The sequence below is a fragment of the Diuraphis noxia genome, unplaced genomic scaffold, assembly GCF_037042655.1.
Source record: "Diuraphis noxia isolate RWA-SAM2 unplaced genomic scaffold, SU_Dnox_SAM2 contig0004, whole genome shotgun sequence".
NCBI classification, from domain to species: domain Eukaryota; kingdom Metazoa; phylum Arthropoda; class Insecta; order Hemiptera; family Aphididae; genus Diuraphis; species Diuraphis noxia.
In genome coordinates, this window is record NW_028301714.1 from 28546919 (window position 1) to 28570130 (window position 23212).

A 23212-nucleotide genomic window follows, 5' to 3' on the forward strand; every position below is an offset into this window, starting at 1 on the left:
AGGCTCGATCTAAAAATATAAAATTAATCTAAATATGTTGAAAATTTCATAATTATAAATTTTCGACTGTAAAACAATTGACAAATCAATGTATTTTTGACTAATTATTAAGAATTTAAATTCACAATAATAAAATAAAATTATGTAGGTGAATACTTATGTGTTTTCGATAATTCTTTAAGAAAATCCGAATGCTTTATGGGCCATTTACCTATTGGATATTACATTTTCAAGCTTTTTGCTTTAGAAAATATTAATCAAAAAATAACTACAAAACGTTGACGATTTGAAATTATTAAATAAATATTAAATATGAAGTAGGAATAAATCTGGAATAAACAAAATCTGGTTAGTTAAAAACTTATTGCTTAAAAATTTCCATTTTTTCGTATTTATTTTGTTTTTTTTTTGTTTTCACGATTATCTTGATAAATTTAGAAAATTTGATTCCTTTTTACTGACTACAAATAGATACAATATATATTACTAGAAATCATCCTCAGAGTTTAAAATTTGAGTTATTTTTATTTCTCTTAATATTGTAACATCAAAATATACAGAAGACAAACACATACTATCCACCCCTATTTTTCACAAAAATTCGTACAACACATCTTTTAATGTAGGTACCATGAAATAATACAGAACCGTGGGGGGCTAAAAAAATGTTATTTTTTAAAAATGTGTATAATGTAGGTATTCTGTACTAACTAATACTATAATCTATAACAAGTAGTCTTATTTATTAGTATTTAGTATAGATATTAGGTACACACTTCTCGAATCCATAGTGCACACTTTCAATTTCGGATTACACACTTTGTGTCGGGGTTCACTAAAACATAGGGCCTGCAGTGATACTATTGTAAAAACAAAACAATAATTATTTCTCAAAAAATCTAAAATGCAACCGCATTGCAGCCAAATTATTGTAAGAATAATTATGGCAGTATTATGGACAATATATTTAACTATATTGGAGGTTTTATCAAACATTTTATGATCTGCAGTGTTTTTAATTTTTTTGACATAATTAAATCTTTTTTTTTTTGTCCAATATACATAGTTTATTTAAATTTAATAGGTATATTTGTATTATGTAAGTTAATAATTAATTATAATTGTATAATTACTAATAAATTAACAATAATATATGGAGAAATTATTATAGACATTAACAAATATTTAGTTGAAACTATAATACATTTAATTAATTATTGTTTTTTAAATTAAATTAAATTAGATTTTAAATTTATGAGTTATTCTGAATATGATCATTGCATATTTAAAAATAAGAATATTTTGTATACAACGTTATTTATGAAAATAAATAAGCTCCCTGCAGGAAAAGGGTCAAAGTCAATGTCAAATACAAACTTAACTAAAAAATATACTTCTGTATTAATCACTTTAATAAACAGATTAAAAATGAAACATTACACTATAAGTACTAAGCTTAACAATAAAAGCTCATTATTTGTAAATAATATTAGTTTATTTATTTTAATAGAAATCACAATGAATTATAACAAGTAACAACACAATTATTATGTATCGGAATATAAATTCGTTTTCTCCTACATTAAAATAGGTTTGACTTTTAATTCCACCAAAATCTATTTTCTTTTTAAATTATCGTTTCCATTAGTAAGTAGCTAATATAGAAATAGAATAACAAATAATTATTGTGAATCATTACAATTACATTTTAATAAACAAATTTACAAATTAAATACCTTTTTGATTCAGATATAAAAAAAATTCATATAATTTTCCAAATAATTTAACAACATAATAATCTTCTAAACGCATATTTATATATATATATATATATATATATATATATATATAAGAAAGTAGTTTTATTTTTTTAGTATAGAATAATTTAATTAAATGTTACATAAAAATAATTCAACTACCGACCACAATTAATACAAACCATACTAACTGAACCTAGAATTCCGATTGTAATTAGATAGAAAATATGTGTTGATTGAAAATGTTTAAACATCAAACCAATTAAAAGCAAATTATATATGTAGGAGCATTATATATTTGTTTTCAAATAGCTCAGTTTGTTATGACATTTATTTGCTGTTGGTTATGTTTTATCATGCTTTTGTCTTACCGGGATACTACATAAAACATAATAATCTAATAATATAAGTCCTGTAGTTCAAGCTGTTCAAGGGTTTCGTTTTAGCTTATACATTTTATACAATAAGTTAATTTATAATTTAATTTAAACTTCGCTGTGTATATTTTAGATTCTGAACGGGCGATGAATGTATTGATTTTATAATAATGTGTTTTTTTATCCTTAAGTCACCATTACGTATAAAAGAAAAAATGATAACATTTTCAAATTTAGTAGTGGTTTCTGGTATAGAAAGCTGGGTATAGTTTACATTTTGGGTCAAAAGTTTGAATTTTTCAGTTCCTTTAAATAATTTGGAATTACATAAAACAAACATGAACATTAATTTAATTGTTAAAAATTAAAATCTTAATATTATTCTAAATAATTATTTTGTAATCTTAATCACCAACAACGTAACAGCTATTCTTCGCTCAGAATGCTTTTCATCGTATTTACTATTTATACAATGATTTATCATTGAATTTAAATTGTATACATCAATTTCAAACTATAATTATATTTACAGTGACCTACTGAATGTATACGCTGGACACCTAAACTGTATGCAGAAATGCGATTAGGTAACTATAATTTGTTTGACTTTTTATTATATTTTTATTTTAAAGTGGGTTATGAGTATTTTAAGATGTACAAACAATTTACAATTTTAAAATACACTTTAAAATTAAAATATAATAAAAAGCCTACGAGATGCCCTCGATAATAATGTTACCTTTAATTTTTGCAAGAGGTCAATTTACTCTAAATTTTAAACTAACGGAGCTATACGTGATCTGCTGAGCATGCAATTTGCTATATTATGCGTTTGTAAGACGAAGACAGCATAGCGGGTGTAGCGTCCTCTTAACAAAATACTACACATAAATATTACACCAAAATTAACTTCCCCAATAAGCAAAATATATGATAGTGGTTAGTGAAAATTATACAAGTATATATTTGAAGTTTTTTTTTTTAATTTGAAATTTGATAAAATTCGTTTAAAATTTAAATTATCCCCAATACCCATATACATTATTCAGTAATTCAAATTTTTTTTTTAACAGTTTAATGCTATTTTGAGATGAATACTAATATTCCTTGTATTATAGTTTGAATTACGCAACTTTTAAAACAGGACGTATGGTCACCCTAGTTTAGTGAGCACTTAGATATATAATTTATAACTCATAAGAATTAAAGAATATAATTGGTAATTTATGAATAGGAAACTAATGAAAGATAATATGCCTTATTCATTGTTTATATATTTCATCCTATGAAAAAGGACCTTAAAATAAATCAAATTCCTTGTTTATTTTACCGTTAACGGTTTTCATTGTATATGATTCAATCTAAACAAAACATAATCATTGAATTTCCTGTTAAATAAAATCAATTGCGATCATACATTTTGACTGAAGGCAGATACACAATTAGATAAATATTTATACCATTAACTCTTTATTTAAACTATCATCAAAACGTCAATGCCATACTTATTGTAAAAGTTATTTTTAGAATAATGTAAAATTGTAAAGGTTATACTAAAAAGTAAAAACCAAGGTCCAAAAATATAGGAGCATTAATTAATTAATTTAAATTTTAACAAAGTAAACAAAATAAAGAAGTATTATATATTTATTATGTACCAAAACATTTTATGTAAAAACTATAAATTATAAACTTAGATAATATAATAATAGTGCACTTTTCCTGAATGATATGAAATAATATATATGTACAGTAAAACTTCCTATAACGGGCAACTCCAAATAATGGACGGAATTTGGGAACGGAGAAATGTGTACTCTCTGCATTTCCCCTCTTAATAACGGATGACATTTAAGCGACCGAGAGTGTCCGGTATTTAGAAGTTTCACTGTATTTAAAAAAAAGTAGAAAGTTCAGGCATTTTTTATGAATTTGACTATGTGAAAATGGTAAATTTAAAACCCCGATATTTCCAAAAACACCTAGAAATTGTAAGGAATTGATCGAAAAAAATTTACTCTGTCCAGAATCGACAGAATCCTTTGGGCAATATGAATTTAATAAAATTATTTTTAATAAAAGATCGGGCATGTACTTAGTATAATATATATATAATTTTTTTTTAATATTTAAAATTTTCTAGACATTCATAATTTAAACCTATAGTTGTTAGATGTTATAGGTCTATAGAATTTAATTTTTAATATGACATATTTATAACACAATATTATATTATAAAAAGTCCTACCTAATTTTAATATTTTAATACAATAATTAAAAATGTATATACAATTGTAGATTTGTCGTTCTTTGAAAACATTAAAATTATTATTTAATACATTTCTACCATATCTAAAAATCGAATTATTTTATTACGCCAATATTATAAACATTATAATATAATATGGGTAAGGTATATATTTTATTTAGACCTAATATAGTTATAGCGTTAAGAAAATCCGCAGCGATTTCTGCTGTAACTAATCATTATTGATGCCCTAATATTTTAATCTACAAAAAAGATAGGTATTAATGTATACCAACCATGCAGTTATTTTTTTAATCACCCATTAAATTAGTATTAAATGTGCCTATATTTAAATTATTTATCTTTATTCATAAAAAAAAACCTTTTTTTAAAAGTTTATTTTGAGTATGAAGAAATATTAGCAGCCAGCAGGTATAGTGTAGATACCACATGGTGCATGAATGCTATACCTACTCAAGTTTGTTGGCCTTATTATAATCATCAATCACTGATGAGTTGTGCAGGCCATGATATTAAACTAGTATAGCAGTATAATATAGCTATATAGCGTATACGATAACATTAGAAATATTTACAATGATTCATTAAAAGGAAATTAAACACTTCAATACAATAAAATTAGGCGTCAAACCATTAACTTCGTATGCATATTTATCAATTATATTAATAACGTTACATTTTTTATAAAATGATTCTTTCTACCAAAACTAATCAATTTTAAACGGTTTTCAAGAAAATGTATTCGAGTTAATGCCGATATCATAAATATGTCCATATTATTGAAAAAATAATGTTAAATTTAAATAAATATAACTAAAAGTATGTCAATATGCCATTATGCCATGTACGATAACGTCGATAACCATGAAATATTTCAATGTTTGAAGTTTGTAAGTAATACTATCATGTATACTAAATTAGGTATAGACGAATAATAACAATTTTATGTCGATACATATTTTAAACACAATGCCACGAAGGTACAAGAATTAATGTTTAATATATTATAAATAAATTAATTGTAAATAAATTATGGATACGTGTATATGTGATGTTAGTCGATTGATTAACTCGTAAAGGTATGCAGTTTATTATACACAACGTTTTTTTTTTTAATTTACTATTTTTTAATATAATATAATCTACAGTTCAAAAAAAAATATAGAGCATTTATGTGACTATAATTTATAATATTATGTATAGAATCCCAACGAGACAATTCATCTATGTCACAGTACTATAGAATATATTATACACAGGGTGTGGAGCGTTGGGGCATCGGGGATCCCCCCCACGAAATGTTCTATAAAGCATTTTTCACTTATATAGTTTTACATAATATATATTATAAATTGTGGGTAGCTACTATAAGTATTATAACTCCACATTTATAATTTATATAGATTAATATTTATAAACCTTTTTTCTATATGCAAGCGTAAGTATTTTACTTGACCAAGGCTTGCTGAATTAAATAACTATACGCAGTACAGCCTCTATAGTTTATAACTCTTAGAGTCTTATTGCCTTATTGCAATTGTAAAATAATGATCTTAAGTATAATTAATAGTAGAGTAGTACACTAGGTACCTATATTTTATTATTTGAGAAACTGAAGAATAAGTTAAAATATATTCACCTGTATATTACCAATAACAATTAGGTATAACTATCAAGTATCAACTATATTTATATAATAATATTATATATTTATATATATAAGATTAATTTTTAATATCAATTAATAATAATAATTATATTTATATAAATAATCATAATAACTTTTACATATGCTTTAGATTTACTAATTTTTATTTAATGTTTGAATGAATAGGTATTTTATAAAAACCGCAGATTGTAGTAATTAGTTCATATACAATATATTCATTAGTCATTACTATTCATAGTTCATGCCAAAGTCATACAACATATAGGTTCAGGTACTAAATTATATCGGCATATCTCGAAATTTGACGGTAAAAATTATAACCTTTATAAATATTAAAATACACAAGTATTAAATAATAAATACAGAGGATATTATATACAATTACGTAAATAGAACAATATTAATGATTGCTGATAAGGCATATTTTATAAATTTATCTACGTACATACTTAAATTAAATTATGTCATAAATATTAATGTGTCTATTAGCATTTTTAGAAACGACCATCTATTATTTAGTCATAGAAATAAATAAGTTAAGTTAAGGTATACTATCCTTGTTGTGTAATAATAAAATCGTGATGAAAGTGAAAGTATTTAAATGCATTATGATTTATTTTATGAATAAATCGGCAAGTGTAATTATGATACCTAAGTACCTAACTAGTCTATTAGTGATTATAACGTTATAATAATATCTAAATATCTATAATAACTGTACTTTTATTTCGCGCAAATAAACATTTTCCCTACTTTACATAATATATAACTAATTTGTGTATGTATAAATAATTATATTTCAATATTTTATCTAATATGTATATTACACATATTATTCACAGTGAACATGTTTACCTAACTGCTGCAGCTGTTTGGTTATGACACCATAACTTTCCGGGCTACTAGAATTTTTCAATTTTAAAATTGATGAGAACGTTTGAACAATACACGAGAACGGCGGATTTTTTCAAGTGCATGATATTAAAAATGTAACTACATTATATAATAGTAAGTGATTTTATATTCTATAACACCGATAATATTACATATCGGTCCTATATTATTAGATCCGAGGACTTGAAGCATTTGCATATTTGTTTTGCACAGTCACAAGAATAGCAGTGTACGATACAAATTCATTTCATGCTTTTACAAAGCTAGTTTTGAAATTTCATTATGCATATAAATGCATATTTTGCGGTTTTTTGGTTTTAAAGACATATTTTACGCACTTTTATACGCTATTTTAAAATTTTTGAGACATATTTAACTTAAATCGATTTTTCCACTGTGGCATTTTTATTTCAAACAATACAGTCAACATTTTTGGATAAAAATTTATTTACTATTAATTTTTGTCGTATAATATGGTTGTTGAGTGTGCACGGGAACGCATTTTTGGTAGAAGCGATAACAATCTAACGTCGTAGACAATACCTACGACATCACCACCACAGCTTTGTGCGCACCACGCGGGCTTTTATTCGATTAAGATTTATTTATAAAACTTTTCTAGACATGACAATAATCAATATTTTAGTATTTAGTCTCAGTCAGTTCTGCGGAATGTACATTTGTGTTAAAAAAATTTTTATGTGCATATTATGGGGTTTTTAAGTGCATAAGTGCTTGGATATTTAGAGCTTTTTTAGAGCTACAAGTCCTCTGCCCTATATATTAATTTATTTAGGTAGATATATAATCATAAATTATAGCACACTGCGAGATGCCGAATAATTGACGGAAATCGTTAGTGGCATACCTATTACAATAATGCATCAATCCACAGTGGCTTTACAAAAGATGCGGGAGAGTAACACCCCGGGGCACGGCAATAATAATATTATGACACCTCCCTTTTTTACTGCACCTACACGTCCTTATAGCTACTATAATATTATTATTATTATTAAACTATCGCAGTAATGAATTACAATAATATGTATTATTGTAATATTATAATCGAAAGCGCCGCGCGAGTTGTTCATATTTTACAGGGTGCTACCAAAAAAATAATACCTACCTATAAAAATACCAATAGGCGCAAACATTTAGATTAAAAAATATTATGTTTAATTAATAATTAAAATTTTACTATATTAATGCAAACCACGGCATACAATATTGACAATATTGACTGTATAGATAATTTATAACTATATAATCTTAAGGTGACGGCCGTCCATAAAAAAGCTCCATAGTCACGTCACTACAGATTATATAATATTATTACGAAATAAAGGCGCGGCTTACCTTGCAGAGAGGCGTGAGAAAAGTGCCGCTCAGGCTGGTGACTGGCGCCCGTCCGGAGTCGGTCAGACAGCCATCGGATTTGGAGTCTGGACACGCGGACGCCGGAGCGGCTTGGTGATCGGCCTCCGGCCCGTCGCCGTGATGATGCCTCTTCTGCTGCAGGTCTGGTACGGACGCGGTCTTCTCCAGTTGCTGCAGTTGGATGACGGCCCGATACGCGTTTGGAGACGACGGCGTTGACCTGCAGGCCACCACGGCGGGCGGCACGAGGCCGTCCAGAGCGGCCAACCGGTCACACATCGCGCGCGCAACCGGCAGCCGCAGCAATGAGTCACAAGCAATCGAGTAGGCGACAAGCAGGGAACAGCCGCGACCACGGAGCACGGCGACGAACCCTGCGAGCTACTAACAACTTTGACAGTGTGACCACAATTGTTACACCATGATATATGTGTTTTATCGTATCTTTATGATTATAATAACGGTAAGCACAATAATTTACCCCATAGGCCATCACCCGTCAACAACGACACATTTTTTACTGCAGTTTTTCGGGTTTATTGTTATCGGGAGTTAGCGCTTGCTGAAGTTTTCTGATACTCGGTGAACCGTATATCACTAATATCGGTTTAAACGCGAATCGCTGCTCAGCCGTTAGTGGGGTAGTTCCGTTGAGCCTATTCGTGATCTTTCGGTAGCAGGCCACACTGCGGTCCAGGACTCCTCCCTCGGTTCGACCGGCGCTTGTTTTACGACAAATAGACGTAACGAGTCGTATACGACCCCCTTATTGCGTGTGGTTGACCCTTATAATATTGTGCAGCTGGTTATGAATGCGAGGTTTTGCAATACACTGGCGATGTGTACTCTGCAGGGAGCAACTTGGTTATATAATAATAATATGCTAATATCCTGTGTAGCGTCTAAACTATAGTTAACTATTATTTTAGGGAAATTTTGTTCGTGTGCTTCTCAGCTGGTATATATATATATGCTGGAATTACATATTTACACGCCAATACCAGTACATTTTTTTTTAGACCAATTTTTTTCTAATATAGTTACTATGTTCTATGTATAATAGTATGTTTTCTTTAATGGAACAAAATATCATTTTTATGGTGAAATATGTTCCGGACGTTCCGGTCTAATGCATTTATGCACCAATATATTGCGTCTTCATATATATAAGTAATGAATATTTGATATAACCATATGGGTGATTACTGATTATATTAAGATCTAGATTTAAATGCCCTATAATGCCCTAATATTTAATAACAAATAAAAAATACATAATACATATTGAATTGCAACTCGGGCCCTATATATATAAGATTATAATAATATAATAAACAGAATTTCTGGTTCATCGTCAATGTATAACATTATTACATAAAATATTTCTGTCATGCGTGAATATTATTATATTATTCGTAGATGTGTCAAGAGTAATGATATAATAAATAATTAAAAATATAAGAATACAAAGTATTTTTATATTTTTAATTATGTCATATTATGATGATGATGACAGCTACTGTACTGAAGTCGGAGATGTTTGTTTGGATAATTTTCATTTTATACTGTGTCGTTTTTATAATATTGTGATTGCAATATTATGTATATGTTGTGCCTATTATATATACCTACTGACTACTAAATACTGCTCAGACGACCTTATACGGTAATTTGCCTGTGTACGTGTAATAAATTATGAATTTTGTAATTAAACAGAGCGGTCACTCGTTGCGTGCACATTACCTATTGTAATATTGAGGGTAAACAATGATGGTGACTGTACAACAGACACAGTCTTTCCGCACCGGTAAACTTAGTCATAACTCAAAACAGTTCATAGGAGTATAATCATACAATATTAACACTAAATTTGAGAAACTAATACAATCTTTAAAAACATGAGTATAAAAATTGGAATTGTATACTTAATTTCGTTCATCTATGAGTGAAAAGAGGCTGTTCATGTTCAAATCACATAAATTTTTAATTAGCGTTTAATTTAATGAAGGCGGATAAACTTGTATGTTAAATTAAAGCAAAAATAAGTGCGTTATTTTTGTTAACGAATACCTATTTTCTATTGCTCGATGATATAACGATTTATCAAGGGTAATATATTTTTATTATTTTCTACATCGTGATGTGTGGTAGGTAGTAGGTACCCATTTATAAATTATATAATTTTAAAGATATCGAAACTAAATAATGGGGCGTTATTTACTTATCTGAGTATTCTACTTTCCAAACAATTTGTATATTCAAACATAAATATAATTCCCTTAATGGCCTTAATTGTTTTATTTCTTGTCACTTCAATAATATGCATTCTTTCGAAATTTCTAAAACATAATAACATAATATATTTATTAGCAATATGTACTTTATATGTAAAATACTATTATTGATTCTAACATATATTTTGGTTTGAACATCATTGAGAATAATATTCAAGTATCCATCACGCCACGATAAAAGGTGATTTTGTTCCCATTTAAGCTAAAGCATTTCGTTATTCCATATGACTTGTACTCGCACACAGTATGGTACCTATCCAAAATGTTTTTTAATTTATAATGATTAATACATTTTTGTGGGCGAAAATCAAGTCACTCTTTTTTGAGTTTCGGTAAAAACTAAAGAGAGCAAATAATTCGGAGTAAACTAAAAGGTCGATAATGGGTTAAAACACAGGTCCATTCGTCATAGCTTCCATACATGGTATATGTACTTCAAAGAAACTGTATAGTGCTCCGTCATTTTAGATTCTGGGCGATGAATGTATTGATTTAACAATGATGTATTGATGAGTTTTTCATTTTATATTTTTTAGTTCATCAACATCTATTGGAGCAATGAAAATGCTTTTATTTTCTACTTTGAAGATGATTTATGATATTAAATTGGATCTTTGTTGGTATCAGGTTAGGTCAAAAACTCAAAAGTATAACATTTACAGTCATACCTATTCGAAAAAAACCAAGAAAAACTGGAATTTTAACGCAAAACCAGTTTGCGACAAAATCGATTTCTTTTTTTTTTGTAATTCAAAAAGTATAGGTGTGTAGAAACTTATAACATCTCAGTTATTTAAATTATTATTTTCTATACTAAATGAAATGAGTTTTATTGAATTATTAAAAATACATACACATTTTTTTTTATATAAGTATATTATTATGAAGTTCAAATTTTGATGTTTTGAATATTTAAAGCTATTTATTCCATAAACATAAACCTATATATACACACTGTTCTATAAATAGATAATAGTAAAACGGTAGATTAGCTTAAAAGGTAATAACAATTGTACGTAAATATCTATTGAATATACTATTTGTAATCAACGTTTACGACTAATGGCCGTTGTCGCCGATGTCTTTAGATCAATAAAAAAAAAAAATATATATACTTTTATAAATTATAATCTATTGGTATAAATATATTTTATATTTATTTATATATTATATTATATATATTAATTATATACTATTAGTATAATACTATACTATTATAAATATAAATATAATATGTAATAAAAGCAATTTTTTAACAGATACTATTCAACCGGTACCGTACCTATTATCAGTAGCGGATCAGAAGATCATTTGAGGAGCGGGCGAATTGGTAGCATAGATAGATAGGTACCAACAAAGACTTAACTATTAATACACATTTCTAATTTTCATATAAGTTTGAAAAAACTAGTGGATGGTTGCTTGGATGCTCCATCACTTCTTGTATTGGTCAATTGCAAGGTCCCTTCTCGCACTATATTCGACACCATGTCGGCATGTCCCATTCTCAATTCCTACGCACACTACCAATTATGGCAGAAATAATCCTATTAATCACATGATGCGGCTGGTCAATAAGACTACCATTTATCATTATAATATATTTTAATATTGAATTTTTTTTTTTGTTCTACTTTACTATATAACTATTTTATATTGCCTATTATTATTACTATTATTGAATTATTATCGTGTTTAAACTTTCATATGGTATATTAATTTTTATTGTTTTGCGTTAAATTGTTGTAAAGGGCTTTGCCCGTAAATATATATATGTAAATAAATAAATAAATATTTAAAAAAGTACCTTTTTTTGTATAATTTATTTATAAGTTTGAAGTTATATAGTTAATAGTTATGACTTATAAATTTCATATTCATTTTATCATACAGTACCATAATTCAAGTAAAAAAAAAAGCCACAGGGAGTGGTAATCGCCACAACGTCCCCCTTCAAATCCATCACCGCCTATTATACCGTATTATATTGATAATACAATTTTTTTTTTTTTTATTAATGAGATTTTAATATCATATTATGATATACTGATATCTCGACAATTATGTACATTAATCTGGAATTATATAATTGGTAAAGCTCACACTCTTGAATTCGGAGGCCGGATTGCAGAATAAAATTTAGCGTATGTTTTATTATGTTAACATTATCGGTTGAAAGAGCGTCAATGAGGGAAAAATTAATACCAGAGGTGGAACAGAGATTCTTTAGCTGAGATCTTTGGATGGAGACTGGAGAGAGATGGACAGTTTGTAAGTAGGTGTTGGAAGTCACAGGATTCTCTACCTCTATCACAGTTGGGTAGGGGACAATACGTGCTACTGTTGAGCAGCGGCATAGATACGATTTTTTCTGGGGGGTTTAAAATATATTTATGACACAAATTTTTTTTTTTCCGTTTTAACCGACGACGCCGTGGGATCTGCTTTCGCATTGCTACCGCAGCGCCGCCATCGTTTATTGACAGTATTTATGACACAAATTAAAAGTTATTAGTTAAACTAAACGTCATTTTTATTTTGTTTCAAATTGGTATTAATTCCATCATCGAAAAATGCAACAAAAAAGATTTCCCCCAATCACCCGTAACTACACCACTGCTGTTAAGTCCCAATTTAAAAGAGTGGTATGGTAGTAGGCTGTGACCCGTGTGTAATCTGGTGAATTTAGTTATGGCACCGCGGCTCATCTTTAGGGATTAAAACCATGGTTGAATAGGGATGTTTTTAAATAATGACCTATAACCAAAATCATAAGACTCTGGTAGGGGATCCCTTTCTAGCTTCCATAGCTCCTGTATGGATGTTCGATGTATGGTGACTAAATCAGTATAGGGACACCGCCGAGGGCCCGAGTAAGACTTTTTGACGGTAGAGCCAGCTATCAGTCTAGCACGAATCAGCGTGTTCATTACAATTTATGCCTATATGTCTTGAAGCACATAGGAAGGAGATGGAGAATGACTTGATTTTTAGGGATAATAGTAACGCACGGGCACGGATGTTTAGAATTATGGGGGAGCACTTAGAAAGGAAGGGGTTGCTGACGATTGCTAAAATGCTAGATTGAGGAATTAGGATCAGAGACAATAAGGAAATCTCCGCAGGGGAGGAAACTTATGCATGTGAGAGCTTTTAGGATAGCATTCGGCCGTGAATGAAGAGACGAAGCAGACAAGATAATAAAATTATACGTTACTATAACACACTATACAGGGTGATTCTTTTATCGAACAACACTTATATGGTTTTTGTGTGTAAATACCACCTAACATACACCTTTTTTTTTTTTTTTTCGTATTAACCGACGACGCCGCGGGATCTGCTTTCGCATTGCTTCCGCGGCGCCGCCATCGTTTATTGACAGTATCAAATATTAATACATACGTGGGAGGCAGACGGGACAGCTCCTCGACTTACCTCGTTCAAGCATTTCTAAGTTTTGCTTTAACAATTAAATTTTACATTAACAAAGGTCAATCTGAATTTTATGCATTACAAGTTTTACTTGACTTCTTCTTGTCCTTCTCGGGCCGACCGGAGTCCACCACTCTGGATGTTTCGTTCTCCATCAGGGCGGTCCCACGTTCCCCTGTGCCCTTCGCAAGGCCTCTTCCTCGCGTTCGCCCTTTTCTTTGGTCGACAGAATACACCTATAAGACATAAACACCACCCAAAACCACCCAACTTTGGGAGGCTATATCTTGTAAACGAATTAACGAAAAATGAAAATTTAAACTTGAAAATTCATTGAAAAAATAGCCTTTTTATTTAGTTTATGACATTTTAAGTATAGGTTGTCATTTGAAAATCAAAAGTTGATAATGGTTAACCTGATAAATATAAGGGTAAAAATATTTAAAAAATATATAGTTCTAGAACAAGATGGTTCTAAAATTTTGAAAAAAGTCAATAGTTTTTGAAATAATGAGTGTTGTTTGATAAAAGAATCACCCTGTATAGTATGTCCATAAAGTAATATAAATATTAAACACCTACATCATACATTATAGTTAATTATAATTAGTAATATGGTTGACAGACTATTCACATAATATTTTAACAGTGACTTACTCAATAACGAGGCACCGCATTACAGTAGAACGGTTACTTACTTTGCCAATTTTAATACTGAATTTGTTTATTTCAGATAGCGTATTTTTCAATGATTGAAATCAAAACAACGCTACATTATAACATTTATATAATATCTCCATGTTTATACAAATTTTTTTTAAATTTATTTATTAGCGTTTTTAAAAATTTTATTTGTTTGAAATGCCAATATAAGTTTTTTGTTTAAAAACGTGCAGTCTATAGGTATATTTATTATAATCCTCAGATTGTTTTTGAGGTTTAAACCTTAAAATATGATCATGTGTATAAGAGAAAGATAAATTGTGCTAGTGTAGTTAAAGATTAACGTAATTATTTAGGTAATGAATAATAAACTAATGATTGATAAAGCAAAATTATCACACGCAACACCAGTCACCAGTATTCTGGAAGTAGCATAATTCCACTGTAGAGGAGATATTATGCAAATCATGAAGGAAAAGTCAAGTAAAGTTCTTTTAAAATTGTAGATATGTGTTTCTATGGCAATAAGCAGAGTTTCAAAAATCTGTTTGAAAAAAAGTTGTATCTAGCCCAAAAAGATAATCATGTAAAAATATTAAATTAGTATTGAAGACATCTTAAAATTAATCACTCATGATGACATTAGAATGACTAACATCTGTCCCTTTTTCTTCTAGTTAACTTAATTTAAGATGCAATCACATTATATATTAATTATTATTTTTGTACGAACCTTGGTGTATTTACTAAAATTAGGAAATTTATCATTAAAACTGCAAGATTTTGGTAGTGCCATAGTGCGGTAAAACATATGTAGGTTGAAGGTTCTCTCCTGGTTATACAGCTATGTATTTTCATGACTATAATTTTTTAAAACATCGATTAGTCAGTATCGTCCACTTTATCTCGTTTGCACTCATTTTTGTCGAAATATATGACTACCAAACTAGTGACCTGTAGTCATTGTATCTGTTTTCTGCCCTAGTCTCATGGAATAAGTCTAGTGACTATCCTTCTATTGAATTACTAAAAACGATGAAAAGATATAGGGGAAGGCGGGGCAGTACCGTACGGTTAAGCTTTCATGGCTTGTAAATCATGCAATTGTTAACGAAATTAAATTTTTTAAATTGGTTAATATAGATAAACTTATGGCCTATAATTTTTATTTGAAACTTTTTTAAATTTTTTTAAAAAAAATGTGCTTAATTTGTCTTTTACTTTTTTTTGGAAAAATACGGATTTACCCCAGGTGCGGGGTAAAACCGTATGTACTGTGGGGCAAAATCGTATGAAGATAATTAATATACAAAAACTTAGTACATTAGGTATATTCATTGGTAGGTACCTAAATTATTAATTGGTATTGAACTTTTATTTGATTAACTTGTAAAGTTTAACTAATATTAAGCAGTAGGTAGTAAATCATGTATATTTTCATCTTTATTAGTCAAAAATGTACCTAAACATTGTTTTTAATTCTTCAAAGTGTTAACAAATTAAAAACAATAACAACACAATATAATATATGATAAAACCTACTCCTGTTGGCAGTAGTACAACAAATACAACTTACCCAAGTACCTATACATTTATTGAAATAAAACAAAATCTTCTTTTAATAACCTAACCTAACTTTTTTTTAACAAATCATAAAAGCTATTCACCACTGGTCGATTGAACCCCATAGCTCTCACAGCCGAAGTTGGTTCTGGGATTCGTACTGACAACTCTGGATGTCTTAATAAAAAGCCTTTTAACCAATCTTGACCTGCATAAAAAAATTAAAAGATAAAATAACAATAAACTTTAAAATAATCATTGCTAAATTTACCTGCTAAACCATTTGTTTTATTAAAATTATGAGCAATATTGTTTCTTTCGGCAAGTTCAAAGGCCAGTTTTCTAAAATGATTTTGTGTTAAACCGAACAAACGACTTTCCATGTCTTTTAAATATTGTACAAGAACATTTTCTTGTTCGATTGAAAATACTTTTTGATAATGTCCCAAACCTATAACAAATCGCATTTTTAATTAGAAACAATTATTTCAACACATGATTGACAATTTTTCAATAATCGCCCTATTATAACCAAATATAATCTGATATTAGAAAAAAAAAAAATGGTTTTCTTAATAAGAATTTATCTCTTATAATCAAACTATCAATCTAATTACCATAATATTGTGTAATTATGAAATTTACCTTTTAATCCACACTGTTGAACATTTAATTTTCCTTCTTTTACTTTATTTACTCGGTCCTGTAGTGTTGAACGAGGAACTTCATGACGAACAGACGCTGCATCATAGGTTGTACCTTCTAACACAGCCAATATAGCGAGTTTCATATTATCTTCAGACCAAGACTGTCGGTTTGTTTTTCTTGTGTAATTACGAACCATTCTAATAAAAATAAAACATTTCAATACTATTAAATTGTTTAAATTCAACCATAGCAATTATCAAATTATCAATGTAGTAAAACCGTACAGTGTATAACCGTACGATTTTGCCCCATACGATTTTGCCCCATAAGACTATTACAAGTTATTGAGCTTCATATTAAACATTAAATTAATTAATGAATGTATTCAAACTACAAATTTATATTACACTTAATTAGCTATTGAATGATATATAAGACGTACCTGTACAGTTTTTTCACATATAAAAATTCACTATTTGAAATGTTGATAATATATTAATAATTGAATGTAATAACATAAAACGTATTTATTTCGAAAACGTGATATCAAAACACGTGCACTATCATATTCAATAAATAAACAAACAAAACGTTTCAAATCAGTGTATTCATTTTACCTCCATGATAACAATTATTGATAACATTCCGATTATACGATTTTGCCCCGCATACGGTAATACCCCGTCTTCCCCTACATTTTAAACACAGAAAACTCACGATACATTTGTTTTAAAACTTTAAGGAAAAAGGAAATCAATTTGAAAATCAAAACAAATATAAAAATTAATCTTTTACTTTCACTTCCTACTTCAATTGGTTATAGGTCATATTAATATGTTAGAACAAAGGTCAATACAACATTATAATAACTTCCATTCACTCTCTCCAGATGTTCATTGAATTTGTTGCAACAAAAATAAATATTATTCTAAACATATCAGTGTATATAAAAACCAAATAAAAAAAAAGCATGTATTTGTAGACAATAAATTAAAATTAAAATATGCCTTAAAACAAATTTTTTAGTATTTTTAACAGAAAATTCTACTTAACTTTAATTCCTATATTATTACCAATTAATCAGCAATTTTCAATAGAATTTTACCACTGCTTTTGTCAGTTGAAAAATGTTCTAGTGCGTCATTTACTTGATCAAGTTTTAATGTTTCTGAAATATTTGGAGTAATCACACCCATTTTACACATGGTTAATACATCTTTGATAGATTGTCTGGAAAATATATCATTTTAATGGTTAAATTAACATTTTATACGTGTTTATATACATTTATAAATTAAGTTAAGTATTTAGTAATTAAGTCTACATTTTACCTACATACATAATATGTTGTAAATATTATACTTATATATGTTGTATATCTAGTAATTATAGAATATGAAATTGTTACTAGGAAATATTTTATTCTATTAAATTTATCCTAGATAGGATACATTGGATAAATAAAACTATTTCACAAGTTCATATTATATTAAAATGTCAAGTATTACAAATTACAATAAGACACTTGCATTCAATACTTGTTCACTTTATATATCTGTAGTATAGTATATTATAGAAAAAACAATTCAGTTAAGAGGAACATATGCATATGTTGTTGTAGTGTTACAAATGTACAACATACCAATTTTGGTTTAAAAGACTAATCATTTTGTACTGTTAGCTTTAATTTTAAAATGTATTGACCTAAAATCAAACTTGAAGGTAAGAACATTATTCCTTCACTCATGATTTTATATGATATTTTCATTTTGTAGATTTACAACGATATTGTTTTTTTTTTTGTATCTGGTAAGATTTTCGACTTCAGTACCTAGTTCGATCAGAAAGTGAATCTAGTTGATACTTGGGGGGGGGGGGGGTCAAAAGTAAAAAATTCCCAATATTTTTCTTAATAATCTGCATAAACAAATTAAAAATTAAGGAAAAAATGGGAATTTACACACACAATCAGTTTTCGACAAAATCGATTTTGGTTTTTGATGGAATTTTAAAACAAATGACCATAGATACATGAAATTTTCAAAAATGTTCAAATTAAGTTCAACTATTCATAGGTATATGCAATTTTCAATCATTATTAGTTTTTTATAAATTAATATCAATAAAAATTTATTTGTTGTGTAGAAAAACTTGAAAATTTAATAAAAGGCTTTTAATATATTGCTACAATAACAGTTGAAAAATAAAAGAAATTCTGTCACAATTTTTTTTTTATAAGCATTCAATGTTTGAATTTTGACAAAATACGTAAAAATCACAAAAATTCGCAAATTATTTTAAGTTAGAAATTCAAAAAAATTTTCTTTTTAAAACTAAGATTTGAAAATTTAAAACAAGATTTCTTACAAGTTTATAAACCTTTATCACAAAAAAAATATCTTCCAGAAAGTCAAATGAAGTTTTTATGAGCATTTGAAATTAAAATTTTTACAACATTGAATTTTCACTAGATTTCTCATTTAGCGATTTTCTTATTTTGGTGTAAGTCTTAAATAAATGACCGCAAATACTTGAAATTTTCACTATATATAGGCATTTTCTATATTTAATAAAATTTTCAAAATATTTTGATTAGTTTTGAGCTGTTTACTGAGATTTTAATTTTTCAACTTTTTTTTCTATTATTGTTAATAAAATTTTATTGGTTGGGTCAAAAAACTTGAAAATTTAATATAAGGCTTCCAACATATTGTTACAATAGCAGTTGAAAAATATTAAAAATACATAGGTATGATTTTTTTTTGTAAGCATTTTAAGTTCAAATTTTTACTAAATACGTGAAAATTACGGCAATGCTCAAATTATCTTAGATAGAAATTCATAAGAAATTTTCTGTTTAAATCTAAGATTTGAAAATTTAATTGAAGATTCCTTATAAGATTGTCTACTGGAAAGTCGAATATTTTATTAAGTTATAATAATCTATAATATATCCTCGACAGATAAACTGTCTCACTCAGAATCGTTTTTCATATACAATGATATAATATCATTGGATTCAAATTTAATTCCATTCATTACAGTAACCTACTGTATAACAGAGCGACGTCCACTTTCCGACTTTTTTATACTTTAATATTTTACGTAACTCATACCTTATTTTAAAAAAAACCCATGGCTGGGCTTGCTCACCAAATAATATCCCAGAGCCAGGCTTTCAAAAAAATTCAAAAATATATTACCGGCCGAACCGGGCTGTAGTTTATCAGCCTGTGCAGATCTCTAATATATACTATTACAAAATCATACAATGTATAAAAACATAATGCAAGTAGACTGTAACTCAAAAAAATATGTTTACCCCACAACACAGTTCTGAATATAATTTTCAATATCTTATTTATCAAAATTGATATTAATTTTTTTTGTTTTTAAATAAATATTTACCTGTATATCCTTACTGAATGTGTACGATAATTATTTAATGATACCCCGATTAAACTAAATGAAGGACGACGTAGAAGTTCATTAATATTTAACTGTGGTAGTTGTAATGATGCAAAACCTGCAACTATTACTTTACCTTCATGGCCAACACTAAAATAAAAACCGGGTAATAAACTGATATAATAAATTTCATTAAAATTTGGTTAAAAAATTATCACTGTACCAATCTAATGCAGATGGAAAAATTTCCCCACCAACCGCATCAAATACCACATCAACTCCTTTGCCATCAGTTTCTTTTAACACTCTTTTGCACAAGGATTCAGGACTCTTAATTTCAAATGAAATAAAAGCTCCTTTATCTCTTACAATAGATGTATTTTTTTCCAAACGACAAGCTCCAATAACCTTAAATTTTAAAAATAGGGGACCTTATTATTTATGATATTTGACATACCAATAAATTATTATACCTTAGCTTTACACATATTGGCAGCTATATCAACTGCAGCTAAACCTAAACCACCAGCAGCTGCTGTAACTAAAATGGTATTATCTTTTTTTAGGTTTGCACGGCGAGCTAATCCTATTAACGCTGTTGCATAACTGTCTCCAATTGACACAGCAGTTGCATAAGACAATTCTGACGGTATTCCAAAAACATCCTAAACATTAGGGAAACTATAAAATTATTACTTATAATAAATAATAATTGCATACTTTTTCATCAACAATACATTCTTCAGCAAATCCACCCATGGTTTCTTTGTTCAAAACCAACACACGATCGCCTACTGATATATCCTCTTCTTCATCATCAGCATTTGTAGCTTTGGATTCTATTACTTCCCCAACAATTTCAAAACCAGGAACATATGGTAAAAATGGTTTGATTTCAGATAACCCAGAGCAAATTAAAGCATCAGACATATTCACAGCACAATACTTTACAGCAATCCTGAGCTGGAAATATAATTAATTTATTAGAAAAGGCAATAATTAAAAATAAAAACTATATAATAATATTTACTTGGCCTTCTTTGAGTTTATCTGCTATTTTAAAATCTTCAAGTACTAACGGTTCTTTAACAGTTTTTAGAACGGCTGCTTTAGTGAATTTAGAACGAACATTTCGCATTTCATGATTTACGTGAAGCTTATAAATATTACGAGTAATATATTTCATTATATAATTTAATGTAACTATGTAAGCAACAACTTATAATGTCTTATGATAATTCAAAAACTCAAGTTTTTAATTAATATATTATTTATGATACGAGAATGGAATATTTATGTAGAATTGTAGAAAATAGGTATGGTTTTTTACAATAGGTATTTCGTATTTACTATTTAGTACCTTCTATATACTTTATAGCGAGTAAGTTACTAGGTTGCTGGCACGAATTAAGAATTTAAGATATACCATAAACGTATATCTTTAATCGTATTGCTGGTTTCATAGAGTAATTATTACTCTATGGCTGGTTTATACTGTTATCATTGATGAAACATTATCATGAAGCCGGCGGTCCGTACCACGGCTTAAGATAGAATGGTTGCACAACGAGTCATTATTTTGTGATCACCAATTGTTCTTATCAGAAATCTGTTAAAAGTTACGTTACACCGCTATCTAGTTGCTTACATATACATCATCAAAATTCTATTCTTATTTTATATTGTGGTATTCAAAGAGTACTAATTAGTAATTTACAAATTTTATGGATAATCCGATAATCCTTTAAAGTTTCAAACTCATCAAATTATAAAATGAAAAATTATTTCATCAATAATAATAAGGTGCTTATAGTGGCTTCACATATGTAATAAAACTTTATATCCCAAAACAAATAAACACTAATTTAAAATTTACTATTTGGTAAATAGCAATGTGTGTAATAGCCTCTATATTATTAGTAAAAGATATAATATCTATCAGCAAATTTTAATTGCTATTTACTCCAATATCCACTGGGTCCACTGCGGGTTCTGGAGTTTCTGGTTCACACAATTTTAATGGAATTGCTCCCTTTCTTAATTTGTGTTTTTTTAAGCATATCTATAAATTAAAATAATACCTACAGACTACAACATATTTTAACACATAGGTACATAGTGTATTGAATAATATCATATCATTCATAATACAACAAATTCTTATTGTATGTAACTCAATAAAGAAGTAAACTTATGGTGTACTTATTAAGTCCTTCACCAGACTCCCATGTGCTAATAATATCACATTCTTTAAAATGTGAGGCGCACACTCTAAAACTTTTTTTTAATTTAATACCTAGAGCATCCTCCCAAAGTTTTTTTATTTCGTCCTCTTTAGGAACGCCAAAAAGAGTTTTGGACGCACAATGTGACTCGTGAATTGCACAATAATTAGGCATAATGACCAAAAAGGCAATAAACGTAATTGAATATTCACAAAACCAATTATCAAACACAGACTACAGTGATGAGATTTCGTTTAAAAGATAATACATAAACATAACATTGTCATTTAATTATTATATAGATAGAGTATGAGATCAGTGAATCGTGATTATAATAATTGAGTTACTTATTAACTCAATTATATTATATTTATTATTGAAAATGCAATAATTTAATATTATGGCGGGAAATGGGAATATTTTAATACTGTAGTACCAATTAACAACCACCAAGAGCGTTAGTAGTAGTTCACTTTTTCGTTTGTTAGATAAGAACTCTCGTATACCGCCTTCTAACATTGCGTAGTATAGCCCGATGTGCAACCATTCTATCTTAAGCCGTGGTCCATACATAGAGTATTACTCTATGGGTCCATATCATTGTTCTGTGATAATAGGGTACATCTTGAT

At 28.3% G+C, this 23212-nt stretch overlaps 3 protein-coding genes across 5 annotated transcripts in view; all 3 read right to left on the reverse strand.

Moving 5' to 3' along the window:
- Positions 1–8694, reverse strand: part of LOC107173167 (uncharacterized) — a 30269-nt gene extending 21575 nt beyond the window's left edge. The window contains exon 1 of one of the 2 annotated variants that reach the window (XM_089227784.1): positions 8326–8694. In XM_089227784.1, coding sequence (XP_089083910.1) covers positions 8326–8625 — 300 coding nt within the window. In that variant the 5' untranslated portion in view covers positions 8626–8694. The remainder of the gene's footprint in view (positions 1–8325) is intronic. The other variant, XM_015523586.2, reaches the window with a different exon arrangement.
- A 7469-nt stretch (positions 8695–16163) lies between these two features.
- LOC149055922 (uncharacterized) lies at positions 16164–17575 on the reverse strand. Of its 2 annotated transcripts, XM_089227786.1 has the most exons (4): positions 17392–17575; positions 16947–17146; positions 16573–16752; positions 16164–16509 (listed from the first exon to the last, which is right to left on the reverse strand). In XM_089227786.1, the coding sequence occupies exons 2-4, from the start codon at positions 17143–17145 to the stop codon at positions 16370–16372; spliced, it is 519 nt and encodes a 172-aa protein (XP_089083912.1). In that variant the 5' UTR covers position 17146; positions 17392–17575; the 3' UTR covers positions 16164–16369. The 2 variants fall into 2 exon arrangements, with proteins under 2 accessions (XP_089083912.1, XP_089083911.1); XM_089227785.1 differs by having other exon boundaries at positions 16947–17575.
- Positions 17576–17724: 149 nt separating this feature from the next.
- LOC107173140 (protein Cryzl2-like) lies at positions 17725–22144 on the reverse strand. Its single transcript, XM_015523538.2, has 6 exons — positions 21388–22144; positions 21078–21320; positions 20831–21022; positions 20581–20765; positions 20358–20507; positions 17725–18179 (listed from the first exon to the last, which is right to left on the reverse strand). The coding sequence occupies exons 1-6, from the start codon at positions 21541–21543 to the stop codon at positions 18026–18028; spliced, it is 1080 nt and encodes a 359-aa protein (XP_015379024.2). The 5' UTR covers positions 21544–22144; the 3' UTR covers positions 17725–18025.
- Positions 22145–23212: the final 1068 nt, after the last annotated feature.